This window comes from Pelodiscus sinensis, chromosome 21, assembly GCF_049634645.1.
Source record: "Pelodiscus sinensis isolate JC-2024 chromosome 21, ASM4963464v1, whole genome shotgun sequence".
Classification (NCBI taxonomy): domain Eukaryota; kingdom Metazoa; phylum Chordata; order Testudines; family Trionychidae; genus Pelodiscus; species Pelodiscus sinensis.
The window spans coordinates 20,335,232-20,350,651 of NC_134731.1; the positions used below are offsets into that span (position 1 = coordinate 20,335,232).

At 43.5% G+C, this 15,420-nt stretch overlaps 3 protein-coding genes across 8 annotated transcripts in view; 1 reads left to right on the forward strand and 2 right to left on the reverse strand.

Moving 5' to 3' along the window:
• The window catches only part of LOC102457243 (merlin), a 45,602-nt gene extending 32,138 nt beyond the window's left edge, over window positions 1-13,464 (forward strand). For 5 of the 6 annotated variants that reach the window (XM_014581813.3, XM_006113109.4, XM_006113108.4 and 2 more), the window contains 5 exons: window positions 842-969; window positions 2,458-2,596; window positions 3,846-4,055; window positions 5,480-5,551; window positions 13,104-13,464. In XM_014581813.3, coding sequence (XP_014437299.2) covers window positions 842-969; window positions 2,458-2,596; window positions 3,846-4,055; window positions 5,480-5,515 — 513 coding nt within the window. In that variant the 3' untranslated portion in view covers window positions 5,516-5,551; window positions 13,104-13,464. Of the gene's footprint in view, window positions 1-841; window positions 970-2,457; window positions 2,597-3,845; window positions 4,056-5,479; window positions 5,552-6,794; window positions 6,936-13,103 lie in introns of those variants that run through there. The other variant, XM_006113107.4, reaches the window with a different exon arrangement.
• Window positions 1-15,420, reverse strand: part of MRPS17 (mitochondrial ribosomal protein S17) — a 68,400-nt gene that overhangs the window by 42,482 nt on the left and 10,498 nt on the right. The gene's annotated exons all lie outside the window — the stretch shown is intronic.
• On the reverse strand, window positions 7,222-15,396 carry SBDS (SBDS ribosome maturation factor). The gene is made up of 5 exons (XM_075905107.1): window positions 15,262-15,396; window positions 13,111-13,240; window positions 11,401-11,601; window positions 10,653-10,817; window positions 7,222-9,844 (listed from the first exon to the last, which is right to left on the reverse strand). The coding sequence occupies exons 1-5, from the start codon at window positions 15,387-15,389 to the stop codon at window positions 9,716-9,718; spliced, it is 753 nt and encodes a 250-aa protein (XP_075761222.1). The 5' UTR covers window positions 15,390-15,396; the 3' UTR covers window positions 7,222-9,715.

Consider the following 15,420-nt stretch of genomic DNA (forward strand, 5'->3'; position numbering starts at 1 on the left):
TTCTCCAGCCAGGCTGATCTTGCTCCCACAGTCTCCCCCCATCTCCCCTTTCCCTCCCTGTGAACCCCCTCAGAGTTTCCCTCCCTCCCTGCTCTCACCCGCCCCATAAGTCTTCCCAGAACCTCCCGCAACCTCCCTTCAGTGCCTCCTGCATCCCCCTCTTGCCCCTGCCTCACACATCCCTGTTCCTCCCCCCCCCCCATCTGCTCTGCCCCTCTTCAGTCTCCTCGCAACCTCCCCAGGGCTGGCTTCCCCCTGCACTGCACATGCTGGGAGCTGGCAGCAGCTTCAATGGGCCCTGGGCAGGGATCACAGCCAGCCCCACTGGGAGTAGCCCAGGGCCAACCCCTCCCCCTGCAGCCCCGGGTCACGGGCGGCACTGCCCCCAGGAGAGGAGAAGGGAGGTTTCTGGGCCGATTGGGCCTTGCTACCGAGTCCCACTGAGCCAATCATCGAGGCATGGGCGTGGCCTGGCAGTGTGCCATGCCCTGGCAGCCAGCAGTCTGAACTGGCACTGGTCTGCAGACTGGTAGTTGGGCACCGCTGCTCTAGGATAGCCACAAAGTTTAAAAATTCAATGGGAAATGTTCTAGCCTCTAACGGGGTTGACTCACAGCTGCGGTACCTCTGCTGGTTAGTCCGGGAATGAGCCCCACTACACAAGCACGATGCTTAGCTAGGGAGGACAGCAAAATGTTTTCATCCATCTTTAGAATCAATGGGAAAATGGAGACCGTGTAGTGTGAGATTTTTGTAGGAGCTAGGAAATATATTTGAAATAAAAAAAAATGTTCAAATTGTATTAAGGGGACACTCTTTTTGATTATCTTTCTTCTTTAAGCATGTGGCCCAGTATTCTTCTCATTCACCTGCTGACACCAGAGACGTCAACCTTGACAAAGGGTCTGGAAAGATGGATTTAAAAGATGTCGACCTGAAGAGACTGTCTTTTGAGATAGAAAAGGAGAGGTACTGCAAAACTCTTCCCATGTAAATAAACTCTCGGGAGTGTTATCCCGAGAAACTAGAAGTGGAAAAACCCTGTTAGGTCTCCTGAGGTATCCTCCTACCAGAGCAGGATTGTTCCCTTCCGTACTTACGGGTGACAGCCTTGTATAGAGCGTCAGCTCTGTAACATGTTAGCTGTTTAGGAGGAGAAAAGATGTTTTCTTGGCATCAGGCCGTGAAGAGAACAGAGCACTGGGCTTTAAAGGAATCCATGACATAAGTGCAAAGCCCACTGCCCTGATATAAGTATGCAGGATGAAACTTCCCACTATTGCTGCAGTAGAGTATTGCACAACTGACCTGACGCATTGAGAATACTTTCCCTACCTTTGCCCTATTAAAAACTATTCGGCTCAGAGAACCATTGTTCTGTTATGGTATTTCCTAAGTCCTATGAACATCTACTATAGATTGGACCTCCCTGGGCATCTGACTGATCCTGAACAAGGGAGTTTGCCAGACCAGAGGAGGTCAGGCCTTTGGGATCTGGGGAGGGGAGCACCAGTCTCCCCACTGGGCTCTCCTCCGCCATCACTGGATTCTACTGTTGTTGCCCCCAGGTGCTGGCATTGGCTCTGCCTCCCCGTCCCCCACAAGCTCCATAGGGACTGCTAGCCTACTGGCAACCTCTGCTGCTGGGGCTCTCTGGGCCAGCAACATCTGTGATCCTGCTGGACCATGGATGTTGCCAGACCCGAAAGTCTGGACCAGAGAGTTTCAACCTGTAAAAGACTCTTCAGAAAGTTCCTAGATGTACTTGAGAGTATCAGGCTGGTTCAGAGGCTGTCCTGAATAGTAAAAAGGGTTTCTGAGCTGCATTCTGGGAAAATGGACATACAGTGACAAGACTCACTCTTTTTAATTTTTTCACCCTGCATGCTCTATAATGTTTCGTAGGAGGGGGTTGTGACCTGGTGCAGGGATTGAGATGCTGGAGGGGATGCAAGGTCCAGGAGAGGGTTCGGGTGCATGAGAGGATTTTGATTTGGGGAGGGCTACAGGACGGGATCAGGATCTGGAAGGGAGTGGAGCCCCAAGGCAGGGGTGCAGAGTTGTGACCTAAGGCAGGGAGTTGGGGTTCCAGGTGCAGACTCTGGCTAGGAGCCACTTAACATAGTAGGCGGCTCACAGCAGCTCAGCGGGACCCTCAGGCAGGCTCATTGCCTACCTGGCTCCATGTCTCTGCACCACGTACCCCTTACAGAGGCACTTGGTGCAGTGCATGCACCCGCAAGCACGGCCCAGGCAGCTCCCATAGGCTGACTGAGTGAATGTCGTGTCAAATGAATCTCAGATGTAAGACCAGTGGAGTTAGACAGGGGATGGATTTTGCTTCCAAAGCTGAGAATGAAAATTGATGGGACCTCACGAAATGTAAAAATGTGAAAACTGCCACTGAAGTTTTAGAGCTGCCACTTTTGGCTGCTTCTCTGCCTGTGTGGATTGCAGGTTAGATTACTTGGAAAAGAGCAAAAAATTTGAAGATCGATTGAAAGAGCTGAAGTCAGAAATCCATGCGCTGAAACTAGAGGAAAAACAAACTGGACTCTACTCTCACTGGAATGAAGTTCTTGGATCCTTGGGAAATGTATGTAACATTACATGGTTTTGTAATAAGAGTAACTGATAACTTTTACTGCATGAGTAAAGCTTAATAAATATAGACTATTTGGTTGACAGCATAAAAGAAGGAATGTTGGAATCACTAAAATGTTTCTACAAGCACTGGATGCTAAATGAACGCTACATATTTTAGTATGAAACATACATTCATTTCTCTATTGATAATGAAATGTGAAAAGCGGTTCCAGAGACATTAAAAGTGGCATTTTCTGTTGGAAACTTTGTATGGGAAGAAGCCCTTCACCCAAAAGATTTGTGAGGTCCTAGTAAGAGTCCCATGAAAGTTGAAGGTGTTGGGCAAAAAGGCCTTTGTAAGTTCATAACATAGTTAAATGTGGCATAGTTGTAATCAGTGGTCTTCTATTTCATGTTTTTATGGCTATTTATTCGTGTGTGTGGGAGAGGGAGAGGGATTGACTGACTCATACTCAGCTTTTTATGTCAGGATCTTGAGTTTCAGCTAACCAACTTTCCAGCCCCTTTCTGGATCAGTGCAACAGAAACAACGATTTCTCCAAACCTAATAGAAATTTCTCTTAGTGTATCCTCCATCCCTAGAGGCTTTTAAGTCTCAGCTTGACAAAGCCCTGGCTGCATTGATTTAGTTGGGATTGGTCCTGCCTTGGGCAGGGGGCTGGACTTGATGACCTCCTGAGGTCTCTTCCAGCTCTCTGATTCTAACCCATGGTAGAGACAAAAAATGGAGGCTTCAGTGTATTTGATATGCTTTTAGCTAAACACAGTGATGGGCAACCTAGGCTAATGAGTGAGCTACATGACTGGCTCTCCTTCATCTCAGTGAGCCCCAAGATTGTCCTAGCTGAGACGGTTTCCTGGGATAGGGGAGTTTTGCTCACTGCACTTGCAGACCTAGAATTTGGGGGTGCTGACTGAACTGTAGCAGCACTTTAATTGGCTGCAGGGGGAGCGTACAGCTCTCACAGTCAATGTTGTGTGCGGTCAGCACTCACCTCACTTCACGTGCCCTAGCTTTATGCACCTGTCACTTGAGTAATGCTGTTAGGAAAAAATATGCGATTGAAACCAGCGGAAAGTGGCAACCCTGCGTGTGGGTAACCATAAACCAACTGTCTTGCAAGCCATACGTAAACCCCTCATGGGCCGCACGTGGCCTACATGCTGCAGGTTGCCCACCACTGGCTTAACCTGAGCTAATGTAGTGAGAACACTTTCACAAGTTCTTTTCTTTAAAGGCTCCCTCATGGATGAAAAGCTTTGAAGCTGCAGATTTGTTGGATATAAATCTTCGAAAGGCCTTCCCAGCTTATCCGTTAACTGCCACAAGCAGCTGGCCATGTACCAACAAAAGTCAACAGGCAGTGCCAGTGGAAAAGTCAGCTTTTCAAACAAATGCATTAGTTGCCAGCAGTGTGGGGACAGGAAGCAGAAAACAGATGATAAAGGTAATGAGATTTGTATGTATTTTCCCAAAAGGTGACTGGAGTGCTTGTGAAAATGAGGAAATGGCCTGGGAAGCGTCTCCCCGCGCCCCCAGTGCACCTCAGTCCCAAACTGTGAAATGTTTGCTAACTGTTCCAGTCCTGCCACACATGGCCATATAAGGCAGATTGTAAAACAGGCAACATGGGGCTAGGATGAGACAAACTGACTTCATTCTGCTTCTGATTTGAAGCTGGAATATGAATGGAAGATAAATCCCCTTTAGATAACGAGGGTTTGTATTCAGTAGCTGCCTTTTCTTCATAGTCTGACACTGGTTTAAGGGCAAGCAACTGTTATAGATCAGTGAGCAGCAAGCAGCTTTATTTATGCATTACTAATTGTGTTGGTCACTAGAGAACGAACTGGACTATCAAGGAATATTGATGTAGGTGAATGAGGCTAGGGCCAGAATTTCTATTCAATGATCAATAAACTTGAGCTCTGCTTGTGAATTCCTTCATATACAGGTTGTATATCCCTGGTCCGGCACCCTCCAGACCTGGCCAGTCACAAACCAGGGAATTTGCTGGCAGGGGTGAAAGGAACTTAAATTTCTGACAGGTGCTGTCCTATTTCCCCTGCCAGCCCTTTAAGTAACTCCCCACTGGCTTTTGCTGGAGCTGTGCACCCAGGCGCACTCCCTTACTTCCACCTCGTTTGCTGGACCAGGGAAAGTCAATGCTGGCCCCTCTGCTGCCACCAGCCACGGGAATCAGCTTTGGCAGTAGCAGGGGGGCCAGCTTTGATGGGGGTGGGGGGGTGCACTCAGGGGAAGAGGCAGAGAGGTTATGAAGCTTTGCTGCTGGGGGCAGGGAACATTCTGAGCCCTGTGGCTGCCAGGCTGCAGTGTTCCTCAGCCAGCCTGCCTCTTCCCAAGTGTTCTCTGATCTCCGCTCATCCCTGAGCTTGAGTGTCGTGAATGAGCAATTTGCAGTGCTCTGAAAGGACAGTGTCGGAATTGCTGAGCATGGGCCTTGCTTTTCTTGCCGAGTGTTGCAGCCCGGGAGCATCCAGAGATGCCAGACCACAGATCTTGCCGGATGATGGCAGTCCAGACTACAGCAGTCAAACCTCTGTTTATCATAAAGATTTTCAGGACAATTAGAGATGTTAACTTGCAGCCTTTGTGGGCCTAGAACTGAGAGTCCAATACAGTCGGACAGAAGCAGCATTTTCCTAATGCAAATAATACAGAAAAACAGGATCTAAACTGCAATCTGATATCTATCGTGGGCAAACTTCCATAGAGGAGGATAGGGAAAGGCAGGAAAAAAGGGCAAGCCATTTTAAGAAGTCACATCAAAAGCCCCAGAATGTTGGCACCCACTCAAATGCTGAAACAGAACTTTAGGGTAGAAATAACTTCTCTTTCATTTGCATATAGGTTCAGCAACATGACTCAGATGTGATCTACATTTGAAGCACCTCAGCGATTCAGTAATCTTTTCATAAAGAGGTAAATAAGCAAACTTCATAGTGATCCAATTGGCTGTGAAAAAATAGTTATTTGCCTAGGACCACTACGTTCCTTTGTCTGCTCAATGATGTCAGAGTCAAAACATGTCCTGGAAAGCACGTGTGGTGCTGCTCAGCTTCCAGAGAGACAGCAAACGCCTATAGCACTGAAAACGACAAGCATCTTTCATAGTGGCAAACATGGAAAGTTTTAGGAGCCAAGCTACAACTTCTCTGCTGATAGATAACACTTTACATTTAAAATGCTGTTTATTTTAAAGTGCTTTTTAAATGACAAAGCATCATTGAAAATCAGGACCTTTTAAAACAAAGAATAGAAAATAGTCATTGGAACATGCTATGGGAGATGTTTGGGAAAAATCCTGCTTTTATTAAAAAAATGTACACAGTACCAGACTTTCTGTGAAATCCTAGTAGCTGGTGTGACACTTCCTAAGCCTCTTTCAGCATATTTGTTAGCCTGCTAAACATTTTTCACTTCTTATCCCTAAACATAAGACTCTGTCCACATACACGACTTGTATTTCTATTAGGGAAAGTTTCTCTTATACAAAATTTAGGATTGGACAGGCTTTTTTGTGGGTCTTAATACATCTATTTTTTGCTGTGTCATGGGGATACAGATGGATCCTTATTTTGCAAGTGTAGGGCTTCTGTTTCTATATGTTTTTTATGATAGTGTGGAACACCTTCACTGCTGCCCTCTGTAGAAGACTGCATAACTTACTGTTTCACACTAGGTCTAGATTTTGGGGCTTTATTGGAAAAAGCTATGCAAATTGCATTCTGCAATTTGCGTAGCTTTTTCAGATTGCTTTTGCGGAAGATGCTTTTCCACCATTTGGCCCAGTCTAGATGGGGCTATATGGCACAAAAGCCTCCTTTTTCAGTGGAACCCTTATACCTCGTGAAATGAGGTATACAGGGCTCCCCAAAAGAGCACATTTGCTCTTCCACCAAAAAAAAGTGGAAGAGCAAATGCATTCCTTGGACGCAGTGGGGTTTTTGTAGGATACCTCTGGTATCCCACAAAAACCTTGTATTCTAGATGTAGCCATATTTAAGTACTAGAGACAAAAGAAATCTACTGGTATCTGCTAAAGCGGGACTCGTTTCTGATGAAGACTAAACATGGTATCCACCACTCAGCAACTACTTTTATCAGACCCAATTTGTATTTTAGGATGCTGTGCATTAAATATATATTGAACTGATATTTTCAGACAGTCTTCTATGGAAGTGACGATGTAGCTGAAGTAGGTTGAACATACAGGAGGACTGAATACAAATGGATTTTAATGTTCATAAACATCTACTCCAGTTAAAGATCTAAACTATATTTAATAAAGTTTTAATTACTTCTAGCTGTCAGTTTCTTAAATGCATATGTATATATTGATTAGATGCAAGTTTAAAGGCAGAGCATGAAATAGTATTTTTACCTCTGAGCACTGTCCAGTTGGGGGTACTGTATGTGCTCCTAAACTGTTACCAATCTTCACCTCTGCTTCCTCATTGTTGGAGGATAAGCACATTACGTAAGATGACAGAATTATAACCTTTACATGTATCTGAATTGCATCCATATTCAGGAAAGCCACTGTGCAAGGAAGTATAGGTGTTGTCTGAAGCAGAGTAGGAAGTCACATGTGATAGTTGACAACTTTAATGTTTATTTTGATACCTGTCAGCCATTCTTTGAGCCATAAACATTAAACAAACCAACTGTACATAAATACAAAGTCAAAAGGAACTTCCTCTATGACAGTGAGAGCCTGAAAAACTCTATCCAAGGCAAAGGCTTTATAGGGCGATAGACTTTCCACACTCAAACTTGAACTGGATTCTGCTACAATACTGCAACCCATCTCTCTCCTGATGACTGCTAACTTTGTTTGCCAGAAACTAAGCTTTATCACTAAAGTGAAATCGCTCTAATCATTATAGAGGCTGTGAGGGCTGAAGCTGCAAGCAACTCAACTGAGATTGAGTCCCAGTAACTTTCATATCTTCAGTGCTCAAACATCACAAAGAGGTGCACAATCAATGGCTTATTAACATGGGGAAATTTATTCACTTAACTTTGTAGTTTTGTGTAGCCTCTTATTCTAATGAGTGTGTCCATATTAGGCATGTGAAAGATGAACCAGTTAACTGGTGAGCATGACCCTTAATGGGTGATGCTTACTGGTTTTGGTTAACCAGTGGGGCCTGGAGCAGTATCCCCACCCACTGCAGGCAGGGAGCTGCTCTAGCCCTGCAGGGCTCATTGTAGACAGGGGCTACCCTGGCTGCCTGGAGCAGCCTCTGTCCAAGGCATACCCACATGCCCTACAGGCAGGGGCTGCTCTGTCCTACCCCACTTGCCTCCCTTTAATGGGTTAGCCAAGAAAACAATACATTTAACCAATGAAATGGGATTTTTCAGCCCTAGTTCATAAAAGGAGTTGTCAAGAACCCTCCCCAAGTAATTTCAACTTGCAAAATGCTTAATGATTAAGGAGCCTATATCCCATTGAATATCATTGGGTTTTAAACACCAATGCAACCTAGGTACTTCTAAATTGATTATTGGCCTCACCTGCAAAATCTGCCCCTTGAAGATGTTCAGGCTATCAGACTAAAGAGGAGACATTTCTGAGAGAAGCTTTGCTAGGTACATGTGTTAGTAACTGTTGCAGTTATAAACCGAGAATACACAGGTCTTTGCAGACAATGTATGCATGTAATCAGAGGCCCCGTGTCAAAAAAAAATATTATATGGGCTTAACAAATAATGTAATCTATTCACCAGTGGCAAGTAGATTACAACCCAGAAGAGCCAGCGCAGACCGATTTGCACATGCGCAGAACCGCACGCAAGGCGAGCAGGGCTTGCTGCTGGCGTCGCTTGGCGAGCTCTGCATATATCATCCCCTAAAACTAGGAAATAGAAATTATGGCAAACTACTAATGCAAGTTTTGCTGCAAAGTCCTACTGTTGTGGAAACTGATGTTTAATTCTAGGGGCTCTATTTAAATTCCATGTTTAGCCTAGAACTATGTATATGAGTAGGTTGAGTTAGTGTGTTTTATTCTTTCCCTTCCAGTTTGTATTCTCTCACACAATATGACTACATCTCTTGGAGATGTTTAGTGCTTAACTATTATTCATATATTATCTAGTCTGAAAAACTGTGCTGTAAGTTTATGAAGGAAATCATTTAGAAGCCTGTATCTTCTACAGAAGGTGGGTTGACAAATGTTATGTGTAATCACCAAGACACACAAAGGGATCTAGAATTGAGCTAATAGAGGAGTTGAAAGCATTTATGCTTGTATCTTGGATAAATAAACCAGCGCACAACCTTAATGAGCAGATGCCTTTATTCTAGATCAGATTTATTTAGGTGGTGGATTTTTGCATAGTTTAAAAGCACAGCTTCAGTCTCACAGAAGCATAAAGAACCACCACACCACTACCACAGCCTATAAAATACTTTATGTATATATTATAATTCACTTAACAGGTGAAAGAATAAATTATGCAAACACTTTTTTCCAAGTTAGGATGTATATTTTTATGTGCCCCATGAATAAAATATAGAAGAATGGTCCTCTATTTACAAACAGAGAAATTTCTCTAGCAGTAGTATTTAGCAGTCTAGGTCACAAATTTAATGCTGCTGTTAAAGAATGTAATATAAACCTTGGTTAACTCTATGCACTATTTTAGCAGATATACCTCATTTAATTAATGTGCTTGTACAAGTTTCTCTTATGCAATATACCTCTCTGGGATACGTGCAGCCTTCCACCCAGCACCGAATTAAAGGGAAAAGGACTTGGCACACTAGATACTGCAGATGAACACTTTGATTTCATCAACACCCACACCAAAACAAAGCTAGTATAGCTTTTCACGGTCAAGTCCTATAACTCTGTCCTTGCTAGTGCTACTCAAATATTTAAACACCTCTTTATTAAAGGCACTTGTTACCCAGACAAATACAAAGAAACACAGCATGGAAAAATCCCACATAGATCTAGTGTCAGCAATTATTTGGCAGCAATAGATTGGAAAAACAAAAACTTAACAGAATGAGGTGGCTTAACCCTGCCTCTTAATAGTGTTTGCCAAACAAGTGAGATTGTGGGAAGCATTTCATTCAAACTTTTCATCTCCTTCTTCCACATCTTTCAGACTGAGTACTTCAAGCGTGCCTTTCCCTTTAGTTTCACACCGGATCAATTCGTCAATCTCCCTGAAGCAGCCTGGGTCAATGAGGCACACCTGCAACATTGTGTGTCAGTCAGTGAAGATTTAGCTTATATTAGTTCCTTTTTCTCCTGTGGCATGTTAATATACAGATTACTGACCCACCAGGTGTTAAGCAATTTTTTTCCACATCCCTAGAAGCCTGTATTTAAATAATCCACAGGGATGCACCTTGTTTGAGGGAGTTTTGCAGCTCCCTCTACCCATGGTTGACTTGCTAATAATCCAGCAGTGAAATTGTAGAAGGAGCCAAGTCTGTTGTAAGTAGCTCAAAGTATTATTAAATACAGATCTTGTTTAATTTATAATTATTTTGGTGGAATATCTTTTAAATAAGTCACAGTACTGTCAGAACTCAATAGCACTAAAATCCAGTGCAAAACACAGGCTGTAAGAGTTAAAATGGAATGTCCTAACATATAGGAGACTGGCAAAACATGAAAAAGGGTAAACTAAACATAACACTGCTAAAAGCAGTTGAATTCTACTTTTCAAAGTTTGAGCCTGCAATTCCACAACAAATATGGGTAGATGTAGATGACTGAGTCACGCCTGCTGGTTAAGAACTCCCATTCCTGATACAAGTGTTCTGACAGTCCTGAGTTTTTTAAAGATTTGAAAGTAGTCACTAAGGCTATAACAAATTTAAAAAAAACCCCAACCCCCCCAATCTCTGAACTATGCATCTCTGATTAATTCAGTTTAGGGCTCTGGTACAATTTGAGCTAACTCAACCCGCCCCCCCCCCGCCCCCCCGTTTTACATGTAGCCTTCAAAAGACAACTAAATGTAGAAAAAATGACTATAGAAATGAGATTCTTACAATTTCTAACTGATCATCGAAATCTTCACTCTCTATGACTTTGATCAGTGGTTTGAGTTTCTCTTTTAGCTTCTTGCCCTCTTTTGGTGGAAGAATGAAGCGCAGCCTCATGTGAGCCCGCTCAATCTGCATAGTCTCCTTTAACTGTCTGATCACTTCCAAAGCCTGGAAAGACATGAACTATAAATGAAATTCACTTATGCTCATTGATTATTTACAAAGCACCACAGCATTATCATTAGTATTATGTACAACTGCTTATAGATTCCTCAGAAAAATTCTCCAGTAGGTTGGGTATATTCTGATCAGAGCTGAATAACATGAGAAGGCATGGAATTGGATTTAAGGAGTCAGAAAAACTGAAAAAATTTTTTAAATAAGGTGGTTATGTCAAAGCTATGAGAATCAGGACATTCAAAATGAAGGATAAACACACTGTCCCCCATTGAACATTAGAAGGTAAGATGAGGACATGAGCTTTGAGTATTCTTACTTTAGTTTTACACCCAATTTTGCTGCTGTTTTAATAATCTGTTTTAATAACCCTCTTTTGTGGACAGATAAACCAAACTACTGAGTTTCAGAATGCATGTGTTTCTTTTTAACATTCAGCTCCTATGCAGTTTCTGTCTGGGAAAAAATACTCACCATCCTTAGATGTAGGCTAATGTGATTCCTGTGGATGTTAATAAGAAAACTACATACAAAATTCTAAGTGAAAACAGAATTTTTGGGGAGTGATACTTACCTGTTGTTTAGTGCTCTTGTTTGGTTTAACAGAATAGTGGATATCCTTCATGGCTCTTTCTATAAGAATTACTGTGTATGGCCTCTTTGTTTCAGGGTTCACACACTTATCAGCTACAATAGTTGCAATGTCTCTAAACATCTGCTCCAATTGGGTATGCCGCTCTTTGTCAGACACCTGCAACTCCCCTTTTGTTAAAATCTAGAAATGATAAAGCAATGAAAAATTCTATTAATAATAATACATGTTTGACTGATGAATAGAATTCTAGCTCTGGGAAACATTGATTTATTCTAAAAGTAACAATTATTGTATATGTTAATTTACTAGTATATACATCTTTAACTTGACTAGGTTATTCTGCAGCACATCAAATATAAAACTAAAATTCTTTTGTAATACAAAAAAACCCTTATGTAACAGTGTAATGCTTGTTTTGTTAAACTATACAAAGGAAACTGCAGTGTTTTTCAGGTAAGGGGCAAATTCCAGAAGTGAATTTAACAGCTTATATTAGGGATGTGAACAGGTAACTGGTTACCAGTAAGCATTACCCTTAATGGGTGATACTTACCAAGCAGCCCTGCAAGCAAGGCTTGGGGGGGGGGGGGGGGGGGAAAGAGAAGAGCCCTGCTGGTTCCCAACCTGTGTGGGATGGGGGGTTGGTTGTGATGTCAGCAGGCTTGTGCAGGGTGGAAATGGCAGTGGAGGGGATGGGAAGTCAGCAGGCTTGTGTGGGGTGCAAGTGGCCCACTGCTGCATCTGTTCCCCTCTCGTACAAGGCTTCAAGCCAGCACCACCATGGGACTGGAGCAGTCCTTGTATGGGGACCACTCCAGCCCACTTGTGGTAGGGGCACTCCAGCCCATTAGGCTGGAACAGCCTCCCCATCTGCCCCATTTAATCAGTCAACCTGTTAAATATTAGGTTTAACAAGAGCCCTAGTTTATATAGGTGTACCAATAAAACAAACAAAAAAGTAACAGGTTTGCCTTTAACACTGAAACTATTTAAAAATGAAACAGCATTACTAAATTCACCCTCTCTCATTCTTATTACACTAGAAATATACCAATATAGCTAAGAAATCTTTTGCATCAAGACATGTGAAACACAACTTTATTACATCCTTTCCTCCATGGTCTAGTTATAGTGCTTTGGGACAGGTACCTTGCCTCTGACATGTCTGTAAAGGACAATGCATCTTAGTGGTACTATATATAAAGTGTATGCAATCTGATTTCAGTTTCATAAATATCTCACTGGAAAGATTAGATAGCAAGAAGAATGTGTCTTCCCTTTCCACTGGGAAGCTGGTTCAGTAGTGAAAGTATCATTTACTGAATCAAACAAAGATGATAGAAACTAGGCATTGCACAGACATGCCCCATAAGTCTACGGATTGACAGGATCCTGCTTTGCTCAAGATTTGTGAGGAGCACAGGATGGGCACAAAGTGGTGTTGATGAAGACCACAGATTTAATCCACTTTACTTCCAACGAGAAAGGGTAAACCTTTTTTCCCTAATTGTTACCAGTAATACAAAACCCTAATACTAGAAAGTATTTTCTAGTAACTACTAGAAAATTTAACAGCATCAATAGATAGGTGGAGATTCAGCTTAGCTACATTTGAATAGAGGAAGAGTAGAAAACTTCTGTGATTCACAACGTGTATTAATTCTATGCTTTCCTGTATACAGGACCTACCATCTTGCAGATTTCTGTTTGGTCATCAGTCCCAAAAGCTTTGAGGAGATCTTCCTTCTTTGCAACTTGACCTTTAGAGACGTTTACAAATACTGTGTTGGTCTGCAGAACTTCATCAATGTCTTTTTCACTGGTAAATAACAATTGTATTTATAATTAGAAAACATGTGCAAGCATAGCATTAACTAGCAGGGAGTAATCTTATGGTTTCCATTGTGTTTGAGGCTAAAGCACCAATTAGTGGAAGCTGGGAACTTGGATGTAAGCAGCTGTCAGACCTTCTCAGCACTGCTGAGGAATGTAGTTCAAGGCCCTTGGTAAATCTAATTGTATCTAATAAAAAATGGACATTTATTTTGTAGCTTTGAGAAACAAATTTCCTTGCCCGGTTACTAAAAAGGAAAGTTTTAAAATTCAATTTATTTCTCCTCTAGTTTATACCGATTTTTTACTTTCATCACTTCTTGAAGCTGGAACCATGAAAATCAGTTAAGCAATTCTCATTTTGGCTCTCAATGCTGACACTTGTTTTGCAAGCACTGCTGGAGAATGTTTTTATTTATACAGAACTATTTTCACTGGGATTTAAAGAAAGGTCAACATTGATTTTAAGATCTGCTTTTATACTCTTTCTACAATGCCCAGTGGAATCAGTTTTCCTTTAGGATGCTAAATGAGACATATAAAATATTTACTTTAAGGGACTAGTCTTTTGTTTTAAAGTTAAACCCTTAGCTTTGTCACAGAAGCGAAAGAAAAACATTGATGAGACAAAATATAAAAGACTCAATAGGTACTCAAATATTATGCTAATAGGGATAATAAGTTTAGGATAGAAAGACTTCTTGAATGAATAGTGACTGCAGGAAGAGGTCTTTACTCTTAAGCTGCTATTGCCTTTTTAAGATTAGCGGTGCAGAAACAAAACAAGCACTGCCATCTATAAGAAGAAACAGTGCAATAAACAAAAAACATCAATATTTTTCAAATAAGAGCTGTCAACTGGAAGTGGGAACAGAATATTTCTAAGTGCTGAAGTAAGACAATATACACAGGAAAAAAGGCACAATGCGTTGAAAGGAGGGACACTTAAAAAAGTTAAGGCAAATAAACTAAAGATGCGAAAATATCTTCAAGTTCAAAGAGTAAGTAAAGACTTAAAGAGGATTCAAGGTAAACAGTATAGAAGTTATGCTGTCATAATCTCCCTAGCATACTTGCAGCCTACAGCAGCAGCAGGTTTTTTCCCCCGTCAACGCAGCAACACAGCCTCCTCAACTGACAGTAGCCATGCTGATAGAAGTATGCTTCCACTGACTTAATTGCAGCACTCATTGGTGTGGTTTTTTACACAATTGACCTAGCTTCCTCAGCCTAATGTCTAAAGTTATAACTACACTACCAGGTGCTCTCTACTTAAAACAGCTACACTAGACGGAGAAAACGCTTCCATTTACTTCATTAATCCACCCCCAACAGCAACTATGTCAGTGAAAAATGTTTGCTGGGTGATCCAAGAGCTGTCTGCAGCTGTGCTTAGACCCATGCAATTTATGTTGCTCAGAAGGCTGACTTCTATTGACAGAAGTTGCAGAGTAAATATAGCCTGAGTGCAGGCCAGGCTTAATCACAGAAAACTAAAACCTGAGTGAGAGCATCCACATCCTTTAACATACGGGCCTTGACTCCATCCCTGGGTCACCCCCACCCTGTTAGTGGCAGCCCCCGTTGGAGGAGGATAATGGCCTGACCCAGTCCATTTCACTAGGAGCTGGATGGGGAGAGGCACCTTAGATAAGGTTCCTCCTGGCCCCGCTTCCAGCCCAGCCCAGCCCAGCCCTCAACTATGCCCCTCCCCCCCGGCTCGCCCCCCCGCCGCCCCTCCCTCCAGCTCGCCCCCCCCATCCGGCTCGCCCCCCCGCCGCCCCTCCCTCCAGCTCGCCCCCCCCCGGCTCGCCCCCCCGCCGCCCCTCCCTCCAGCTCGCCCCCCCATCCGGCTCGCCCCCAGCCGCCCCTCCCCCCCGGCTCGCCCCCCAGCCGCCGCCGCCCCTCCCCCCCGGCTTGCCCCCCAGCCGCCCCCCCTCCAGCTCGCCCCCCCCGTTCGCCCCTCCCCCCCAGCCGCCCCTCCCCCCCGGCTCGCCCCGTACTCACGCGCCGCTGCGCCAGCCCATGACCTTGTTGCGGTAGCAGGCGATCTCGAAGCGCTTGCCCGCGCGCCGGGCCCGCACCACGGCCACGTTGGTGAGGCGGATCTGGTTGGTGGGGGTGAAGATGGACATGCTGGCGGCCGGGCAGGGATCGCTCAGGCTA